The sequence below is a fragment of the Nesoenas mayeri genome, assembly GCF_963082525.1.
Source record: "Nesoenas mayeri genome assembly, chromosome: 1".
Lineage (NCBI taxonomy): Eukaryota > Metazoa > Chordata > Aves > Columbiformes > Columbidae > Nesoenas > Nesoenas mayeri.
Genome location: NC_137541.1, coordinates 116,222,365 through 116,242,439, shown reverse-complemented (window position 1 = coordinate 116,242,439; position 20,075 = coordinate 116,222,365). Strand labels below are relative to the sequence as shown.

The window sequence follows — 20,075 nt, the reverse complement described above, 5'->3', positions numbered from 1 at the left end:
AAAGCTGAAAATCGTTACTGGAAAGTCTTCTGATTTGTTTTGGTTTGGGTTTTAGGTAAGTTTATAAACTTATGACTGTGTGAAATAATTTTTTTATGCTTTCTTTTCTGTAAGTTTTAATTCAGTACTGACCTTGGTTTTTATTTTCTAAATCCCAAAGGATAGACCAAGGGACTTTAATTATCGTATTAGGAAATAATTTTGTACACCTTGGGGAGACATACTGTGATAATTAACAAGATTTTGAAACGGAGAAAAGGTTTGGTTCTATTTTTACTGTGCCAGTAGCTCAGAAATATGAGAGAAAAACCATAATTATTTTTTAATGACAAGCCTATTAGCCTTTATGTTTGTATACATAAAAAGTAAGTATGAACAATTAGGGTTATTACACAAATACTGTACCTGACTTCAGGCCACATGAAAGAAGGAAATGTGAGGCTAAATTATTTGAAGGATAATAATTAATTACTGTCTCATATGTCCTTGTCTCCCTTATACACTACAAGGCATCACCCTTTTGTAATAAACAGCAATAGAAAATGAGGCAGTGGGAACAGCTGTGCTCAAAATGTAGCAGGGAATGTGAAAGTTGTGTGTGCAATGTGTTATACTAGAGTGGATGCTTTGGTAAGGTGATTCTACAAAGACTGATGTTTGCTGTGGAGTAAGGCTGCATTGTCCAAGTTCAATTGGGTTAGTGGCATACTATATAATTGTGGCCGTAATAAGAAACTTGTAGCTAGTATAAAAGCATCTTTGCATTTCTAGGTAACTTATTTTCCCTCATACTGCTTTCTGTTCATTATGCTGTTGTTACAACAAACTTAACTGCTTTGCAACAAAGTTTCATCTACAGTAATAAAACATTTTATTTTAGTTATTCTGAAATGACAGAAAAGGGGGAGACAACACAGATCTGCAGAGGAGATACAAGCCCAGCTGGTGATGGGCTATTTGTGGACTGGCAGATGCTTTGCATGAAAATTAATTCAGGTCCAGCGCATGAAATGCATGCAATAACCAAACCTGAAACTTTTTGCCATCAGTTGCATGTAAGTGCTAACATAGGTCCACCACTTTTTCATAAGCTGTGAGCTACATGGAGCAGCTGCTAAAATGACCCCAAATATCTTGCCAAATCTATTGTCAGAAAAAAGTAGAAGTTAAATAAGCAAGTGCAGCATTTATCCGATAACAAGAGATTGTACCACTCAGAAAAAAAATACCTGTGTCCAATTTGGAAACTTTGGTAAAATAAACAGTTTAAAAATCAAGTCACATTTCATAGAAGCATTGATGAACATGAACAGTAGCAATGAAGTTTGATACTAACAATTGTGTTTTTAACCACTACTTATACACAAATTCAAGCACTCTTTAGAATGGGGCCATTGTGTCATGTTACCATTAGCCATCAGGCGCTTCTGTAATAAACTGCATATAAGCAGTTGGTCATAATAGATGAAGTGCATGTGGGGAGTAAGAAGCAGACCACGTCCTAGAAATTCTTGAAGTAAAATTACTGTTTTAAAAGTACTTAGATGTTTTTACATGGTAAATAGGAAAGTATGTGCTTGTGCCAAGTGATTTCGCCCAAATATCCCCCAGATGCTCCCCAAAAGCCTAGTGGACTCTTTCCACTGATGGAAGAGATCCCTTGAAGGCTCTAGAGAGACCTTATGTTTGAGATAAGACCAGCTCTAGTCTTTATCATACAGTCACAATTTTCTTTTGCTTTCTGTGGTGTTATTTGCCGAGAGCTGGGATGCATCATTAGTCTCGAGTTAACTGTGACCTTTTACCTAATGCAAGCATGTACATCAAACAGATACATTTTACAGTGTCAAAACAGATGAAAGCAACCTTTTTTTAAAAGTCTGTGCCTTACAGAGAACAAAATAATATGCAGAACTCTCCTGCTCTTTAAATATGTCATTTATGAAATGAGGTAAAATCTGATTTCTTTCATATGTGTTCAATAATGTGCTATTCTAGACAGTGCTGTCCCTGTCACATGTTTGCTTTGGTAGTTTACGCATGTGGTGGGGGAGAAACACTGATTTTACATAGGATGCTCCTTTCTTTTTGGTATATAACAATCACTTTTGGTTCTATATTCTATTGCTTGTTACTTTTTTTTTTTTCTGATGACTATTGGTCTTTATCAATGAGAATACTCTTGAGAATGGTCATCTACTTGCAGTATTTCTAAAACAAAGCAAATATGCCATTTGAAGTGTCTGAAAACCACATTTTTAGACTTAGAGCACATTACATGCATTTTATCCTCATTATTATCAAAGTATGTGGACTGCAAGTATTTAGCTTTCATGCTGAAGAGCTCAGATACATGACTAGTGAGTGATTCGCAGACGCCTTAATATCTGGTCATTTACAGAATATTGTCTCACCACTTATAGGTGGTTTTGCTCAGTGTATTCTGAGAGATTTGTATTGTTGGACATTATCAATTAGGCTGTATATATATAGTTATGTATATATAGCTTAGCAGATTAACATAGCTAATGTGTAAAAACTGCTTCAGACTAATAAAAGCAGTACTTTAAAATGGTTGCAGTTACTGCGGTTTACTTTAAGCATAAACCGATGAGCATTTCAATGGCAGTTGGTACGTTCAGTCATATGGTTTTGTTGAAGTGTTAAGATAAAAAAAGAAGAGGGAAAATGAATGCTATTTTTCTGTTCTCCTTTGTTACAATACTGTGAAGTAGCACAGCTGCTTAGTTAATGGAGTGAAAACTTTTTTTCATTAATTTGCTTAATTGTGTTAGGATACCAGTTATGGTTTTATTTTTAAATGGAGCCTCGCCTGTAGTTCTTTGTCTTCTGTATGGATTTACTGTACTTCTGCTCTTTCGTAATTGCATAATGCATTATCTAGGATAAAAATAAACCCTAAATGTTACCTTTTAAAATAAAAATCAAAAGAAACTAAAATCTGTATTTTTCACACTGAAACATGTTAATGTGATTACTGAAAGAAAATAGTTTCAGATGCTTCTAGATTTAAGTTTGGGACAGACTTTCAAAATATCCAACAAGAGGAAAAACTTTCAAATTCATTTTAAAAAGCTTACAATACACTTGGAGAAGTCAATACATTAGAGATTCTGTCTGTCTTGACTTCAGATGTTTAAAAATTGCGCTCTAAATCTGAGGCATCTCTGTACATGTTGTTTTTCCTGTGGGCTGAAAGGGAGTCTAAAGTGACTAGCTCTAATCTTAAATGCTTTAAGGCAAACAAATTCCACCAAGTATTAAATATTCTGATATCAAACTCTTTGATATGCAGACATATTGTTTGACTTGATAAAACTCATGTTTACGTTATGTTTGTAATAGGGATTTTTTGTTGTTGTTCTTTTTTTTTCCAATGTGTTATGCATATTCAATACATCCTAGCCTTGTTACTTGTGGACACAGTTTGGCAATGATCTGGTCTGGGTATGCTGATGCCCTTTTGTCCCCGATAGACTGATTACAGTCAAAGAAAGTGATAGAGAATTTAAAGCTAACTTATGCTTGAAGAAAGAGATATCCTCTCATCTTACTTTTGGTTAGTATTTGTTGATCTCATTCATTTGGTAGGCACAAAGAAATAGGAAAACGGTCTTTATTAGTTTTAATACTTAAAGAGCAATCTTTGGAGGTTTCATTTTGACAAGGCCAGAATTAGAAGTCACAATTTTTATCTTGGGTGAAATTTTGGCTCTTTTGTAATAAGTAGCAGAATCTGGCAGAGCAACTGAGAATTCAGAGAATTGAGGCATTTATGCATTGAAATTTTGGAATTTATTGTAACTTTAATTATCAAGGGCTATTAAGTTGCATTATTTAAGCAGAGGTTCAGAAGTTGCATTTTTAAGCAAAATTAACCGGTAGAAGTCAATATAAAATGTTAATGCATATACTTGCATTTTCAAGCTTTTGTATAAACACGCATTGCAATAAAGTGAGTATTTTTGTATCGCCTTATGATACTGGCTGACATATGGAGGATTTAACATTAAATTGGAGCATGAATTAAAGACTTCAGGTTAGCTACAGTACTACTTTTATATTACCACCAAAATCAGTGCTTTTTAAGGATGCATATGTTCTTTCTGTTATTTAATAATCTGTTTGAACCATTGCTATGAAAACAATAGTAGAAAATTGTTTCCAAGCGTACCTGTTTAGAATTACCTACATTTCCTAAGATTGTCTTCTGCACTGTAATTTAGGAATTAAGTATTTCTCAGTGGAGTTTGTCTGTTGATTGTGACTAAATGGAATGAGTTAGTGTATGAAAAGCACTGAAATTCTTGGTTGCCAGCGAAGTTGTAAAAGTATCGCAGTCTAAAGTACAGAAGAGGCTCTAAACAGATACTGAGAAGGTAAACTCAGAAATATAATTTAATTTTCTGGAATGAGCTAAACCCTGAATGCAGGAGCAATATGTAGGAAATAAGAGTTTCTGCACTTTTTGGTCTTAATTTTCAGAGGTTACTACATAGGGCTTCAAGAAAAGTTAGTGTATTTTGTAACTTAATTTATGGCAGTTTACTTGTAGTAAGTGAAGATGACTAGTGTATAAAAACAGTCCAACTAAAGGAAAACATGCCATTGTACGCAGACCTTTAATGTACATGGTACAAAACTCATTAAACTCAGTTACAGACAATATGCCAAGTCTTTTTTTTTTTTTTTAATTAATAAAATTCCCTAAAGCAGTGCTTTTCAAACTTTCTGATTCTTTACCAATAAATGAAGTCATAGGCCACATCTCACTATGTCATCTGCAAATTCAGAGCTACCTCAGTAGCTTTTTATAGCTTTTTATTTTAATACCTCAGCATTAAAATATAGATCTCTTCTGGAGTATACAGGGTATTCTTCAGAGTGACTATTAGCCTTGGAACAGATTTCTACATTGAATATGACTCAGGAGTAAACTTTATAAGCAGGCTGCAGTTTATCATCAGCTTTGTGCAGAATAGTAGAAAGATTTTCAAGGTGCACAATAGCACTGATCAGAACTCTGGAAAGAAACATTTATACAAAGGGGTGAGATCCAGTTACAGTTCTGCTAAAAATATAGAAAAATCAATAGTAGAATATGGGAAAATGGAGGATGCAATTTGTACAGATAACCAAAACAATTCGGTTATGCTGGTGTTGTCAGTTTAACTCCCTATTAGGAGTTGCTGTAGCTGCCGCTTTCAGTATAAATACCAAAAAGTGTCCCAGTCAGTTTCTGTAGCTTCCGTGAGTGCCCTCTACTGGGATCAAATGATTCTCTCTCAGATTAGGAGTGTGCTGTAATTTCACCAACTCTTTTTACATCTTCTGTTTATGTCTTCAACATGTATATATGTCTATGTGTTTATTTATCTTTTTCAATTTTTACAATTTTCACATGCCTAATGCTGATAGTCTTTAAAACACACCTCATGCATATTTGTGCTTTTGAGATCAACAGAGTTCATCTTAATGGAATAAAACTTTGAAACATTACTGCTCACAGTCTGTAGCAATTTCGAATATCGATGTAATTTAAACCAACTGAAAAGTATTTGCAACAAAAAAAAATTCGAACTGTTACTTACTGTCACAAAATTTAAATGAAAACTGCTGGTGTGTGTAAGTGGGAGGTAAATATACATGTTGAAGACCATTCTGATTATAAACACCTTATTTAATAGAAAAGTTCATGTAAAGGAATAACACTCTTGGCTCAGTGTCTCAGCAACTATTGATACCACTAAAAATATTGAGTGCCTCTGAATCTTTATTCATAAGTAGTTTTCAACAAGTCACAGCGAAGTCAGTCTTCTACAGGGTTTTGCTGCTTCATGAATGACACCTCCTAATTGTTGGTAGTTAATCATACATTTTGTATGTTCTGCGGTTCTTGCTGTTGATCACGTTTCAGTTTTGTTTCCCATCTAGCTGAAATAAATTGTTGGGAGGAAGCACTGAAAGGGAGATTGACATGAGGGTTTTTTCAAATGAACTAGCTAAACCCAAATTTATGCGTGGGGATACTTTTTAGATTTATTTGGGAAATAAAGCTTCTGCACATTGCTTCTGACTCCTTAAGCAGAAGTTTTGCATCACAGGTGTGTAGCAAAGCAAAAGTGATTGCATGCTGACATTCCTGGTAGCTTACCAAAATGGCCTTGATAATGTTGGCTTTCCAGATACCTTGCAAATTCTGCTGCTTTTGGTTTTTTCCCACCCTTGAGTCTTTGGTGGAGAGGAAAAAGAAAAGGTGTGAAGGTTGAAAATGATGTGTTACAATCAATATTTTTGCAAATTGCTTAAGCATGAATTATGTGATTTTTATTGTTCCTGTTAACTCCTGTTACTCTCTCCTTGCCCCATCAAGCAATGAACGTTTTTAGATATCAATCTGCCTTAAGTTACTTACAGGAGAAAGAAAAGGAGGGCAGTTATGCCACACCAAGCTGCTTTGGTTTTAGATAATGGTGGTCTAATTTTAGCCTAAGTGCTATTAATACATGTGCATCTAAAAGTGATATACTACTCTTTGTGGGAAGTTAGGTTATCAGAAAGACTAGACAATTAAGGAGGAAAGAAACAAAATATCAAGTATCAGAGCTAATGATATAGTATGTGTGCTCTCACTGTTTTCAGGTGCCTTCTGTGAGGCTCTGAGGCGTAAAATATCTTCTTGGCCCCTTAATTATTCTTATAAGAATGGTAACTGGAAAGATTATACAACAATTCTAGAGTATTTTTTAAGTCTTCAATTTTAAATTCGACTTGAGTAAGGTCTTTGTATAGCTACAGTCTTTATTATGGAGTTTCACTTGTAATGCTTGTAGGAACACAATGTAGTATCATGCATTAGTTGGTAACTTGCAGAGCCTTTTTGTACAGGGTGTTTACTTTCTGCTGTCTTGCACACCTTGTTCAATGAGCAGTTTAAGCAGTAGAAGAAATGTTTGGTTTTTCTAATGTTTTGAGAGAACTGTTTTATGACCTAAGAGGCATAAAATGGTTAACCTGTGGCAAGCCATATTCTATTAGATTACCTGTTAAATGCTGTTTTGGTTAGTAACGCGTTGCACGTGTATCCAGAGTATTTTATGTAATATTTATATAAGTGGAGTAGATAGTGGGGGTTTTTGAGCATTTTAATGTAATTCATTGTAGTTATCTGTCTTAGGCATTTTCCCCTCTTTTTACCTGCAGTATGGATGGAGCAGATCTGTGTTTTGAAATTGTGAAGAGAGCAGATGCTGGATTTGTGTACAGCGAGGCCGTAGCCAGGTATGTATTTTTTAATTAATCCCACACAATAAATGGAAAAGATTGGAATATACTGTTGTACAATCTGGTAGCTAAAAGATCAAATGCTATAAATAATCCTGTTTCCACAGTCTGAATGCTTATTATAATAATTAGCATAACAAAGGTAGAATTGTGGAGCATTTTGTCATTTACTCATTGTAAATTCGGATGGGATTAATGAATAAAAGAGTATTTCACATCCAATACATAATTCTCTGTCTTTGCCTTTTATGAATCTCTCATATAATGGCATTAGTTGGCTTGCCTGACAGGTGTAAGTTTTATTGCTCTTGCTAGATGGAGTTGCCTTGTTTGTTTGTTTGTTTGTTTATGGTCACTTCAACTTTTCACTTATTAAACTAAAATCAAAGAGTCTATGTAATGGCAGAAGAACTAAACCAAATGTCCTAGTGGCATGATAATTGAGCTCAAAGCACATAAGATTCTTTCTTTGCTTTTCTCTATACTGTAGGTTTTCTAGCGTTGTAGAATCCAGGTTTGAAGAGACATCAAAAGGTCTCTATTTCAAACTCCAGCTCAAGGCAGGGTCAACAGTGCATTTGGATCATACTGCTCAAGGCTTCTTTCAGTGGGGTCTAGAAAACCTCCAAGGATGGAGATTCCGCAGCCTCCCTAGGCAACTTGGTCTAGTCTAATTATGTTCCTGGGGAAAAATGCTTCCCTATAACCAACTGGAAACTCCAGAGAACAAGGATCAGCTCCCTTAGCGCATTAGTAACGCTCTGCCTGATGCAGCACCGGATGCTGTTGGCTTTCTGGACTGTCTACTGTGATCAGGAATCTGTTAGCAGATCCTTTGGACACAGGGGAGAAAGAAATTAGTCTGCAGTCTGCATCAAGCAAATCAAGATGTTGGTTCTATCCCTTTCCAGATAAATCAGGCATTGATACACACTTTTTTCTTTTTAATGTTATTTTATTAAAAAAGAAAAAAAAAAAAAAAAAGGTCTTGACCTCCTTTTCATATGCAGAATTATTGAACATTTGAAAACTTGACAAAATGGCAAATGCAGATTTTTATTTTCTAATTTTCCTTGGCTTCAATCAGAATAATCATAAAACTTTAGATTTTATTATTCATTATTATTAATACAAACTCCATTCTACTGAACTCTGGATATTTAAGTTGGTTGATTAGTTTTCTGTAGTGAGACTATTAAAACTTAGTTTGTTATATGTGTGTAGCAATTTTTCCTGCAGGTTTGTCATGTATGATGTCTTTGTTTTTTCAGTCATTACATGAGACAGATATTGGAAGCTCTACGTTACTGTCATGATAATAATATAATTCACAGAGATGTGAAGGTAAGGGGGTTTAATTATTTTCTTACTTCACCACAATAATTCAAAATACTGAATTCTAATTTCTGTAATTTAGAGGAAAGGGGAAGCTGTAGAAAAGGAAGCTATATTTGCTGAGTGTGTGTTTGCTCTTACTGTGTCATGTAAGATTAAAGCCTATCTCTAATTCCATCACACAGAACATTTAGCAGGTCTTTATTCACAGATTACATACCCATTTGATTGCAACTTATGTTGAAAATCAGTTGAATTTCTAGTTTTTGAATTTATTTTACAGTCTGTCATTGTTTTTATTGAATACTGTCGTTAGAAATAAACCTGTTCAATTACATGAGTAAAAATTTTTAATGTATCAGTCTACAGAAGTGTAAACCAACAGACCATTTCATTTTGGTAAAAGCACTGCAGAAATATAACTATACGGTTTGGGTGTGGAACGCATTCAGCTAAGTGCAATATTCCAGCTCTAGATGTCACTGTAGACATTGCTTTGAAAGGAAATAAACTAAATGACCAAATTCTGAGTGGACAAAAGTGAATTAATAAAGATCTGTAAGGTTAATACAGTCATACTTCATTTTTTCCCTCTTAAGCTTTCTGTGAATGTTCTTTTGAACTGCAAAATATTTAATCATCATCTTATGGGCAGGAAAAATTGCACCTTATGGAATGATAGAGTCATAGAATCATTGAATAGTTTGGGTTGGAAAGGACCTTCAAAGCTTATCTAGTCCAACCCCCTGCCATGAGCAGGAACATCTTCAACTAGATCAGGTTGCTCAGAGCCCTGTCCAGCTTGGCCTGGAATGTCTCCAGGGATGGGGCATCTACCACCTCTCTGGGCAACCTGGGCCAGTGTTTCACCACCCTCATCGTAAAAAATTTCTTCCTTATGTCTAACACTGAATCTCCCTTGCTTTTGTTTAAAATGGTTACCCCTTGTCCTGTTGCAGCAGACCCTGCTAAAAAGTCTGTCCACATCTTTCTTACAGACTGCTTTTAAGTTTTGAAAGGCCACAATAAGGTCTCCCTGGAGCCTTCTCTTCTCCAGCTGAACAGCCCCAACTCTCTCAGCCTGTCCTCACAGCAGAGCTGTTCCAGCCTCTGATCATTTTTGTGGCCTCCTCTGGCCCCTCTCCAACAGGTCCATGTCTTTCCTGTACTGAGGCTCCAGAGCTGGATGCAGGACTCCAGGTGGGGTCTCACCAGAGCAGAGCACAGGGGCAGAATCACCTTGCTCGACCTCCTGGCCACAATTCTTTTGATGAAGCTCAAGATACTTTACTTTTTTCCTATGTAATCTGTTCAAGGTGATGTGTTCTTTACATTTTTCAATTGCATCAAGGTTTATCTTTTAGTGGAAAAGCTTTTGTGGAGTACAGGCTATTTGAGAAACTACAAATCAAGTAATACACTGGTCTAGCATTTGACAGGAGGAACTGATAGCAGTTCATGGAGGAAAAATCCCCCAAAACAGAAAGGCATGAGGGAGAGACAGAGGAATACTTCAGTAAAACACAGTTCATGCACTAAAGTTTTTGCACTGCTTAGACATCCTGGTACCAACTCAGAAGTTAGCAGGTGACTTGTGTATAGTAAAAAAAAAAAGATAATAATAAAAAAGAAAATAATTCATTTCCATAGCAAGGAACACAAAATCCTAAGGCAACTATGCACAGCACATGATTTACAAAGCAGTTTGAAAGACTGCAAGTGTCCATCTACTTTCTGTTAACCATTCAAATAAGCTGCACTGGTGGCCAGCTCATCAATCAGAAGATGTGTTTTCTGACTGGCTGGGCAAATAACTAGAATATATAAATGTCCTGATCAGAAAACACATAGTTGTTGAGCTTGAAGTAGTACAAGCAGCATGAATGTACTTCTCAGCAAACTTGGTCTCCAAACACACAGCAGTCAATTAACAGTACACAAGGAAAAGGCAGGACAAAACAAGCAATGGGGAGTCTGAGATAGGAAGCATATATACAGGAATGGACATAAACAAGGGGAAAAAAACCCTACCACCTGAAGAAACATTGAGGAATAAATACTGAAAACTTTATTCTTGCAGGCTCTTCTGCATTGAATGAGGAAGTGCACCTTAGAAAAACGTGGCCAGATAGTACACTTAATTCTACCTCTGCTACTGATTTTGCAGCCTTAATAACCTTTAACAATTTAATACCTAACAAAATCCTCACGAAGCAGTTGCTACTGGATCTCAAGAATCCAATATCTTCTAGAAAATACATGAAAAGCACCAGTTATTACTGACTGTGTCCAGAAAGTATAAAACAGGTTCCACGGCAAAGTGAAAAGAACAGAAGGAAAGTAACATGCAAGACATTTCCCGTTTTGGATATTCAAAGACTGGAAAGAGAATATGGTCTTAAAGAACAGTTTCTATTCTGATTGTTTTTTATATGATTGAATATAAACTTCCAGAAACATACGCAAGTACATATGTACAGTCCTTACTAATTTTCTAGATATACCTGAAAGCAGAAGAATAAGAGCCTTAATCTCAACAGGCAAAATCTGAAGTGCCTAAGTACAAGTAGTTTAGTCAATGAAAGAAGTGGTAACTGAGTGCGCTCTCAGAATTCATACAGTTAATTATGTTTTGTATACTGCATAAATCGACATTCAAATCCATTGACAGATCAGGTCTCAAGTCACATGGACCAACTGAGATTTGTACACCACACACAGAACAGTACATAACTCTTAGTCCTTCAATCTAGAACAAATGTTTTTATTTCCAGTCACAGAAACACTGAACTGAATCCTAACAGCAGAAAAGGCGGAATCCATGTATTTTTCCTTTAGCAGTTTCACCTATTTATATGATCATATGTTGGAAACAACCATTCATACCTACTGAGATAAAGCTATAATAAACATTTTGAGTGTCTACATTTAGCCAGCAAGCTTGCCCTGACTCCAGTTGCACACCAGTCATTTTATTAATCACAGAAATGTATAGAAACACTCGAAACTATATGGAAATCACAGAACAAAGTTGGAGTGTTTGGAGTGAACTAAGGGGAAAAAAAACCAGCAACTAGAGCACTTGATGTGATTAAATTACTCTTGTATCAGTTATATTAAAATGTATTTTTATAACAAGCTTACACAACTATATAAAATACTATATAAGCACCACAATATAGGCTAACTGAAGGTTGTAAAATCTTTTGATGTTTTACTAATAAAAAACATTCTATTTAAGTTGTTGCAAAAATGAGGAGGTGAAAAAATCTGCAATAAACACTGAAGAAATGCACTTCTTATGTCCTGCTTCATAACATATACAATGCTTAGGCAGTCTATTTCTTGAGTGCAAAACGCATTCTACTTTCAATAACTAGCATGAAGGTCTTCTATCAAGGTCAGGGTTAGTCTGTCCTCTTACTAAAGGTAACTCAGTGAAACTGTCAAGATAAGGCAATATTTCCCATATGCTGAGAATATAACAACTCAAAATATTGAATACTGACCAAATGTCACTGTGTTAAATGCACAATGCTGCTTTAGGTATTCTACACCACATTAACTGCCACAGGCACTGGAAGTATTCGAGTTCACCTACTTAGAACAAACCCACCACTTTGGGGTTTTAAAACCATAATTATTAAAATAATTCTATAGCACAGTACTTAGGCAAGTTCAGTGATCATTAGTATCCTTTGCAGTTCAGAGTTGCAGAGACATACGATTAATTTTTGTCCTTCTTGAAGAAATATTACAGCTATAGAGCACATTTTGGCTACTTGTTTTTAGTCCCATTAAATCTCAAGGCATGCGTTATTGCCTGTAATAAATGTGTTGTGGCATACAAGGGAACCATCTTCAGTTGTGTTTATGTTAAGAGAAAAACCACTTTAATGCAGAGTTAACCCCATTTGTTACTTCCTTATTCCTCATTATGAAGTCAGAGAAAATGTTACTTTGCAGGACAGAATATAGTGAAGTGAAAAGCTGGAAGAAAGAGATAAACCATTTTCCTCCTATTTCTTTGTCCTGATTTAAAGGTCCTCTCCCACTCATCAGTTTCAATTACTATATTAACAAAATACTTTCATTATTATCTAATAATGACAGTTCAAGAGAAAGTGCCAGCAGGTTGAGGGAGGTGATTCTGCTCCTCTGCTCTGATAAGACTCCACCTGGAGTTCTGTGACTTTATTGACGCCTTTCAGTATTTAAAAGGGGCCTAAAGAAGGTTGGGAACTGGCAGGGCATTGGGTGATGGTTTAAAACTAAAAGAGCGGAGTTTCGGGCCAAACATGAGGAAGAAATTTTTTACAGTGAGGGTGGTGAAACACTGGCTCAGGTTGCCCAGAGAGGTGGTAGATGCCCCATCCCTGGAGACATTCCAGGGCAGGCTGGAGGGGGCTCTGAGCAACCTCCCCTATTTGAAGATGTCCCTGCTCATGGCAGGGGGGTTGGACTGAATGACCTTTGAAGGTGCCTTCCAACCCAAACCATTCTATGATTCTATCTATCATTTTTTGATACTATGTAGAAATGGTGGAGTGAGATCTTGCTAAGGGTCTTTAACAAAGTTTCATCTGTTTTCCTGCCTTTTTGCTAAATGCTCCACTGGAGAACAAGTGGTTGTGACTAGAAAAGTGGAGAAAGAACAGCTTAAGTCTATGCTACCATAAAAAACTGTATTAAGAAAAACATACACAGGCAGGCATTTTGCTGAGATATCCTAACAGCTGCAAATATGTTCCCTATAAAATGTATTTAAGGAAGGACAGAAGTAGCAGATTCTCAGTTTGGTCCTGTGCAAATTATAAGAACACATTGGTAGTGAAGAGCTTTGCTCACCCAGACTTACAGCTATTGATCACCATGCCATCTGGAGGACCTAAACTGCTCTGTTCAGTCCTACTGTGGGTAGTTGGCCTTTGGTTGTGTTGTGTGGTCGAACACCCACCTGCACAAACAGGTTTCCCATGCTCAACAACTGTGTTCACAGAGCAACTTTCCTGCAGTGCTTTGTAGAGCTAGAGCCTGAAGCTGCCCACTTCATGTTTTTCCATAAGTCTTGTGCTAAACATCACATGAGAATCCTGTTAAAGAAGCAGTCACTAAATTCTAGTATCACAGGTAACATTGTATTAAGTAAAATACTACATTCCTGTGATTTTCTGTCTTTTTCACTTACATCTTTAGCTTCTGCAGAACACGAAGGAGCTGTTTTGGGGTCACTCCTAGAGAAGACCTACTCTTTTGTGTCTGTGGGCGCTTAAGTGGATGTAGTGTACTCGTGGAACTCAGTGGCAAGGTTGGGAAGGCAGAATTGCTCATGAGATTTCCTTGTGAACTTTTGAGTGAGTGGTGGGACTTCTCAGAATACCTAGTATTTTATAGCACTTTTTACACTCAATAAACTCCTCTTGATCTTAGTTGCAGACAAGATTGTACAAGGGAAAAGACCGTTATGTAATCTTAAGTGTCTTCTACAGAAATGATACCGAATAATTGATATCTCTACCTTAAGTCATCACAATATTCTAACTTCAACAGTTGAAAGAAATCCTGTTTTGCACTACTCTCATACTGTTAATGATCATTAAATGTTTATCACTGAATATATTTTGTATACCAGTAAATAATAAAGATTTACACGTTCCTAATTAAACCATAGAATTTCCCTCACAAGATTAGACTAGGAGTACGGAAATTCCAGTAATTTGTTTTGTTGGGTTCTTTTTCAATTATAAGTAGTGCCAGAGGTTAGAAATAACTGCATTTCGTCCTTTTTTCTTCATTGAATATTGTACATTCGACTGTGTTGCAATTTATAGATCTTTTGTGCTTTATGCACTCTTCTGCAAATGGTCTGGGTTTGAACATTGTTGTGAAGGAGGTGCCTTCTGGAGCAGCATGTGTTAATCCACCTTTGAAATGGAATAAGTATGTGGCACTTTGGGGTGAGTACAGTGGCCTGAGTACACAAGGCTTGCGTACATATAGGGAAGCCACTGCCTCAGCTGTTGAATGTGACAGCTGTGGGTAAGACTGCAAGGAAAATGGTTCCTGAGGAAGCATGTATAAAACCCATTCTTCTTAAACATCCAGTAAAATCCTAGGCCATCAGAGTCTCTCTTCCTCTTCACCTTTGCAGGATATGAGGCACCATCAAATCTTTCTCTTCAGGGTTACTTTGTTGCAGATGTAATTTCAGTAACACTGTGGCTATGATAGGAGTTGTCAGAGCAGGGCTCTAAAGTAATTAAATCTGATATTTCTGTAATTTAGTACAAAGCTGTAGTAAAGTTTTTTTTTCTGTGAAGGCTAGAACAAAAAAAGTGTGTAAATTCTTAACACACTTTTACTCCTAAAAAGACAGTTACTATAGCAAAACCCTGATATGATGGACATAGCTAAAGTAAATAGTAACATTTTCAGTAACTTTAGAATAAGTTGTCATCAAGAACTTTTCTTTATGCACTAAAGAGTTTAGGTACCTTATGGTGCATTCCCCATGAAAAAAATAAAAATCAACCTTCTACCCAAATACTCTCGAACAAAAAATACATGTTAATCTTGAATGCATTTTGGAGCTTTCTGTGCCTGCTTTCTTAAGCCTTTGATATGTGATTAACCCATTCCATAGAAAACATCTGTGCTTTGTTTAGCTTTTTTTGTAAGGGAAACCTGTGTCCAAAACCTGGGACACTTTTATTGATTACTTCTGCTTACTTGCTACCTTCTTGCTTGATTATTAAGGTAGAAATCACTGTCTGTCAGTCAAACAGAAAATGATTTTGCATTGCATGGATAAAGGAGTATTACACAGTTCACTGTATAAATTACTTGGATTCGTTTGGGTATACACATCAGATTTATTATGGCTACTGCTGATGTAGCAAGCAAGATCATTTAAAACAAAATACAAATAATATTTTATTAAAATATTTACTATTTCATATCAAAGTCTGGTTATAGGTAATGAATGTGTTTATTGTTACTTATATTCTACTAAAATCTTTCTTTATTCCCTCACATTTTGGGATTCTTCTGATGTGGATTTTGTAAACAAGCCATACAGTCTTTTCTTAAATGTTTTATCTACCAGAAGGGTTATGACTGGATCTAAGCTACTCTTAGCAGCAGCAAGGCAAGTAAGGAAATTTTTAATTTCCACTAGATAGTTTAACGTTGGGCAATCATTATTTGTAAGTAATACATAAAAAATTGGTCTAAAAATATGATATGGAAGAAAGCAGACAGTTAATATCATTTGGATGACAAGAATGTTTCTTTTCACCGTACTGTAAATTAGGTGTTTTTCTCCAATACAGCTGTTTTTTTGTATTTTACTCAGATGTCTGGTAAGACAATAGTATGACAACAACACCGTCATAAAAGATATAAAAAAACACGCAGTAGCAAGAGAAGCCGCAATCATTGCAGTGAATTCACCAGCTTCTACCTTCATGTTGTAGCATCTTTGAAATTCTTCCATAGTCCTTTCCAGGACATTATATGTTATAGCTGTTGCTGTTATGCAGAGCACAGTAAGCCATATAATGATGCACAAATATTTAGCAAATTTTGGCTGACGAAACTTTTTAAGTACACATCTGTAAAAGTTTTCATTAACTGCTTGAGAATATTGTGCATCACTGGTTTTCTTCAGTGTTGCATACTGACTTAGAGCGATTGAACATAAAATTATAATTGTAACATACATACTGACGTGCATAATGAGAGTCCCAAGGTGATTTGCTATGCTACATGCTACAGAGTCATAAGTCCATTGGTACCCTCTTGAAAAATAGACAGCCAGAAAAGGCATTGTGCTACATACAAGTAAATTTGCAGTGACAAGGTTTGCCAGGTAAATGTATTGTGTCCTTTTTGTGGGTACTCTCTTTGAAAGTGTCCAGACAGCGAGAATATTCCCAAAAATTCCAGCAGGACATAGGGAAGAGTAGATGACTGGTAGAACTACAGTAGTAGCTAATGATGGCTGAAGAAGACATGTTGAATTTCTCATTTATGCCGGTATATCTTGAAAAATTGGTCAGAGCTGAAACACAATTAAAAGGATTATTCTTCTGAAATGTGCATCTAACATCTCTTTTAGTCTTTTCTCCTATTGTAACTGTTCCTTTTTCTCCCTGACTTTTCAAAGTTACTAACTGCTGCTTGTCCTCTGGGTTTATCATCTGGAGTTTGCGTGAGGTTAATGTTTGGGTGTTCTCTTCCATTCAGATTTTGTGAAGAAGAGTTGGCTGCTGTTAAACCCCAAAGATTTTACATACATAGAATGCAATAAAATAAATGAGGAAATGAAAGGTCCAGGCTAGGGTCTGGCAAAAAGTTGTGTGGTCTCAGTTTATTTCTCAGTCTTCTGGAACATCTGTAACCTACTTTAGAAACCACTTCTAGACTATTTTAAGGTAAATAAACAAAATAAGTGCAAAGTATTACTTTAATTGCAGAAATGCAGAGGAGTATCCTGTGCCTCCATTTAATTTCAAATTAAACTGTGCGTCATGCAGGAGTCTAGGTAGATGTGTTTATTTTGTGTTGTCTGTATCTAATGTCCCTTTGTTCAGAGTTCTAATCTTAGATGTACATTTTGCATAAACAATTCAGTCTGTATTTCTAAACATATTAAATGGTAGTTGAAAACTGCAATATCTTTTTTCCAAGTTGTTTTCAATCTTTTCTCTGTTTCTATGCTGAAAATAAGAAACTGAAGCTCTATATGACTGCATGTAAAAACTGGCATTTCAACTTACTAACCTGTAGAGGCATTTTATTGTTGTAACGATACTATTTTAATGAAGTGTATCCTAGTTAGCTTTTGTTCTATTTTGAAAAAATTAACTGATTTCAAACTTACAGACTGATAATATTGCCTTTTTTTTTTTTTTCAAACAGCTATAAGTAAATGAACTCAGATACCAAAGAGGATTCTGTGTAGCTATGATAAAAATACCTAGGCACCAAGCTGATTAGATAGCAGAAAGTTGTACAAGTCGTATTTAAAAATAATGCTGTAGGCTATGTTTAACTACTTGCAAATTAAACTAACGTTTATAGCTGTTGCATTTTAGCATACACTAAGTCACATATGGATTGTTGAACAAAAATGTATTAATTCTTTTATTACAATAAATGAAATTCACAAAGTAATTGTTGAATTCAGTAATTTAGAAGTCTAATGGTCATTTTTGTGCCAATGCCCAAATTTTGTCAGGTAAAACAAGCACTAGTTTTAAGCTTACCTATGCAAGCTGCACGCACCTTCCTTTGCAGAGAGGAAATTTTTCTGTCTGATGTCCTTTTTATCTCCACTGCTGCAATGAAAAGGATGATATTTGAATCTGCAAAGTACAGTTAAGAATAATATCTCTCTGACATAAGTAGGTTTTCAGAATTTACACTTTTACGGTGTCAAAGAGCAGTGAGGCATTTAGAGTTCAGACAAGATGATGTAGTCTTCGCAAAAAAAAGACTTTGAAATTAGATCAGGATGCAGGTCCATTAGAGATATAAAAAGAACAAGATAGTGTGGGAGAGCGATTGTAATGTTCCTTTGATCAGAAACACCTTGAAATCCTTCATATAGTTATTTCCGCTCTTTTGGGGGGTGGAGGGTTTGTTACTGTCATTTTCTTTAGGACTGCCCACTTTTCAAGAGTGAGGAAGAAGAAAGTCGGTATTTTCTGCCTGCAAACTTGTATTTTCAATGACATTTAACCGTTCTTCAGCTCCAAGAGCTCCCACAAAACTGTCTGTTCCTGAAGCTCCCGTGCAATAACACTGTATCCATGTCTGTCCTCATACCAAGGACCAGATGCTCACATCTTGTATGTCTAGTCACGTGATGGATTGTGTGGAAGCAATTTACAGCTGATGCATTCTGGGCATCACTTGGGGAAAACTGGCTGTGTCCGAGAAATACAATATTTTATACAAATCATCCAAAAGTGTGCAAAGGACAATTTCTTTCCTCCCCAGGAAAGATTTGATCACAGATCATCAAACTCTGTTTAGTTTTGCAGAACTTGAGGCCTTTGAATTTCCTTTTGTCTGATAGAGCTGTGGTTGTCAGATACGGCTTTTCGTCAGCTATAAATAAATTGCTTTATGAGAACAGATGTGATACCATATAAAAACTTCTGCAATTTTGGTAAGGTTCTTGTTTTGTTAGATTTCCTTGATGTTTTGAGCATACACTGTGAGAATCCACCTCAGTGATCATCTGTTAATTTTACTGTTCAGTCGTATTATTAATTTTATAGTTTCTTACTAAAATGATGGGCATACATACTGGCCTATTTGGACTACATAGTTTATGTAATTTAACATTAAATTTATGCGAGGGAAACTGCCTGTGGAGTATTAGTAATTCGTTTGTAATGCTGTCATTAGTTTGTATGTACTTTAATTTTTGTTCCTGTTAGATTAGTTATACCTTGTTTTTATTTTTTCTACTTTTAGATGTATAGTTATATTAAAATTTGTTCTAACAGAAAGAGTCTCGTATTAATTAAAAATTTAATAGTTTCTTAAGTAGTCTTAGAAGTCCTTGTTACTATATTATTCCATCCAGGTTTAGACACAAGAATGCATAGACTGGAAATTTGCTAAGAGGAGACATGCCAAAAAATGTTGTGACCAATCCCAGTTAGCAGGGGTTTTTTAAATTATTATTATTTGGTTGGTTATTAACTGTAGCCTGTAGTATTTATAACTTGATGACCATGATTCTTGCTGTAGGAAGAGGTGCGGCATTTTTTTCTGAATTACTATATTATAATAGATTATTATAGTGAATTATAGTCTATCAGATTTCATTTTGGAACTCATCAGTGAGATGAGTAACAAAGGAATGGGATATTATAAGATAAAAATAAATAAGTAAAGTTACAGTTAGTTCTAAGCTATAGTAAGCACCTCAGTGAACTATTTCCATCCACCTAACTTATAAATGGCATATTTTATCTAAAGTATATTTGATTATATTCAAATAATGCAAGTGCATCTTTTATGCAAGTCACTCTTAAGTTCTTCATAATGACCTTCACGTGCATTCTGTGCCTCAATGATTTGTATTTTCTGTACTCTTAAGCCATGTTCACTTTCTAATTTATACATGTTACTAGAGTCTATGTGCCAGTAAGCAGCAAATTTCATTTTGCCATTCTATGCAGATAACTTATTTTATGGCTCAAAGGCACAAAACCAGGGAAGTTAGCAGTGGTGAAGGATCTATAGCCAGCCATTTATAAGCCGTATGTAGCCTGCAATGTAATCTATGACAGGGTGATCCACTTGCAGGCTGCCTGGTCATTTCCTTTCCCCTCCACCTGCCTGAGACGATAGGAGACAGCCCAGTCAACCTCGTATCTCCTTGTGCCTGTCACAAACCAAATGGGAACTGAGCT

General features: G+C 35.8%; 2 protein-coding genes across 6 annotated transcripts in view; one reads left to right on the top strand and one right to left on the bottom strand.

The window, feature by feature from the left end:
- Positions 1 to 20,075, top strand: part of CASK (calcium/calmodulin dependent serine protein kinase) — a gene marked incomplete at its 5' end in the record, with an annotated part of 208,161 nt that overhangs the window by 81,853 nt on the left and 106,233 nt on the right. For all 5 annotated transcript variants that reach the window (XM_080350342.1, XM_080350339.1, XM_080350341.1 and 2 more), the window contains 2 exons: positions 7,225 to 7,302; positions 8,577 to 8,649. In XM_080350342.1, coding sequence (XP_080206468.1) covers positions 7,225 to 7,302; positions 8,577 to 8,649 — 151 coding nt within the window. The remainder of the gene's footprint in view (positions 1 to 7,224; positions 7,303 to 8,576; positions 8,650 to 20,075) is intronic.
- Positions 15,662 to 16,669, bottom strand: GPR82 (G protein-coupled receptor 82; the record flags this gene model as incomplete). The annotated part of the gene is made up of 1 exon (XM_080356733.1): positions 15,662 to 16,669. The coding sequence occupies one exon, from the start codon at positions 16,667 to 16,669 to the stop codon at positions 15,662 to 15,664; it is 1,008 nt and encodes a 335-aa protein (XP_080212859.1).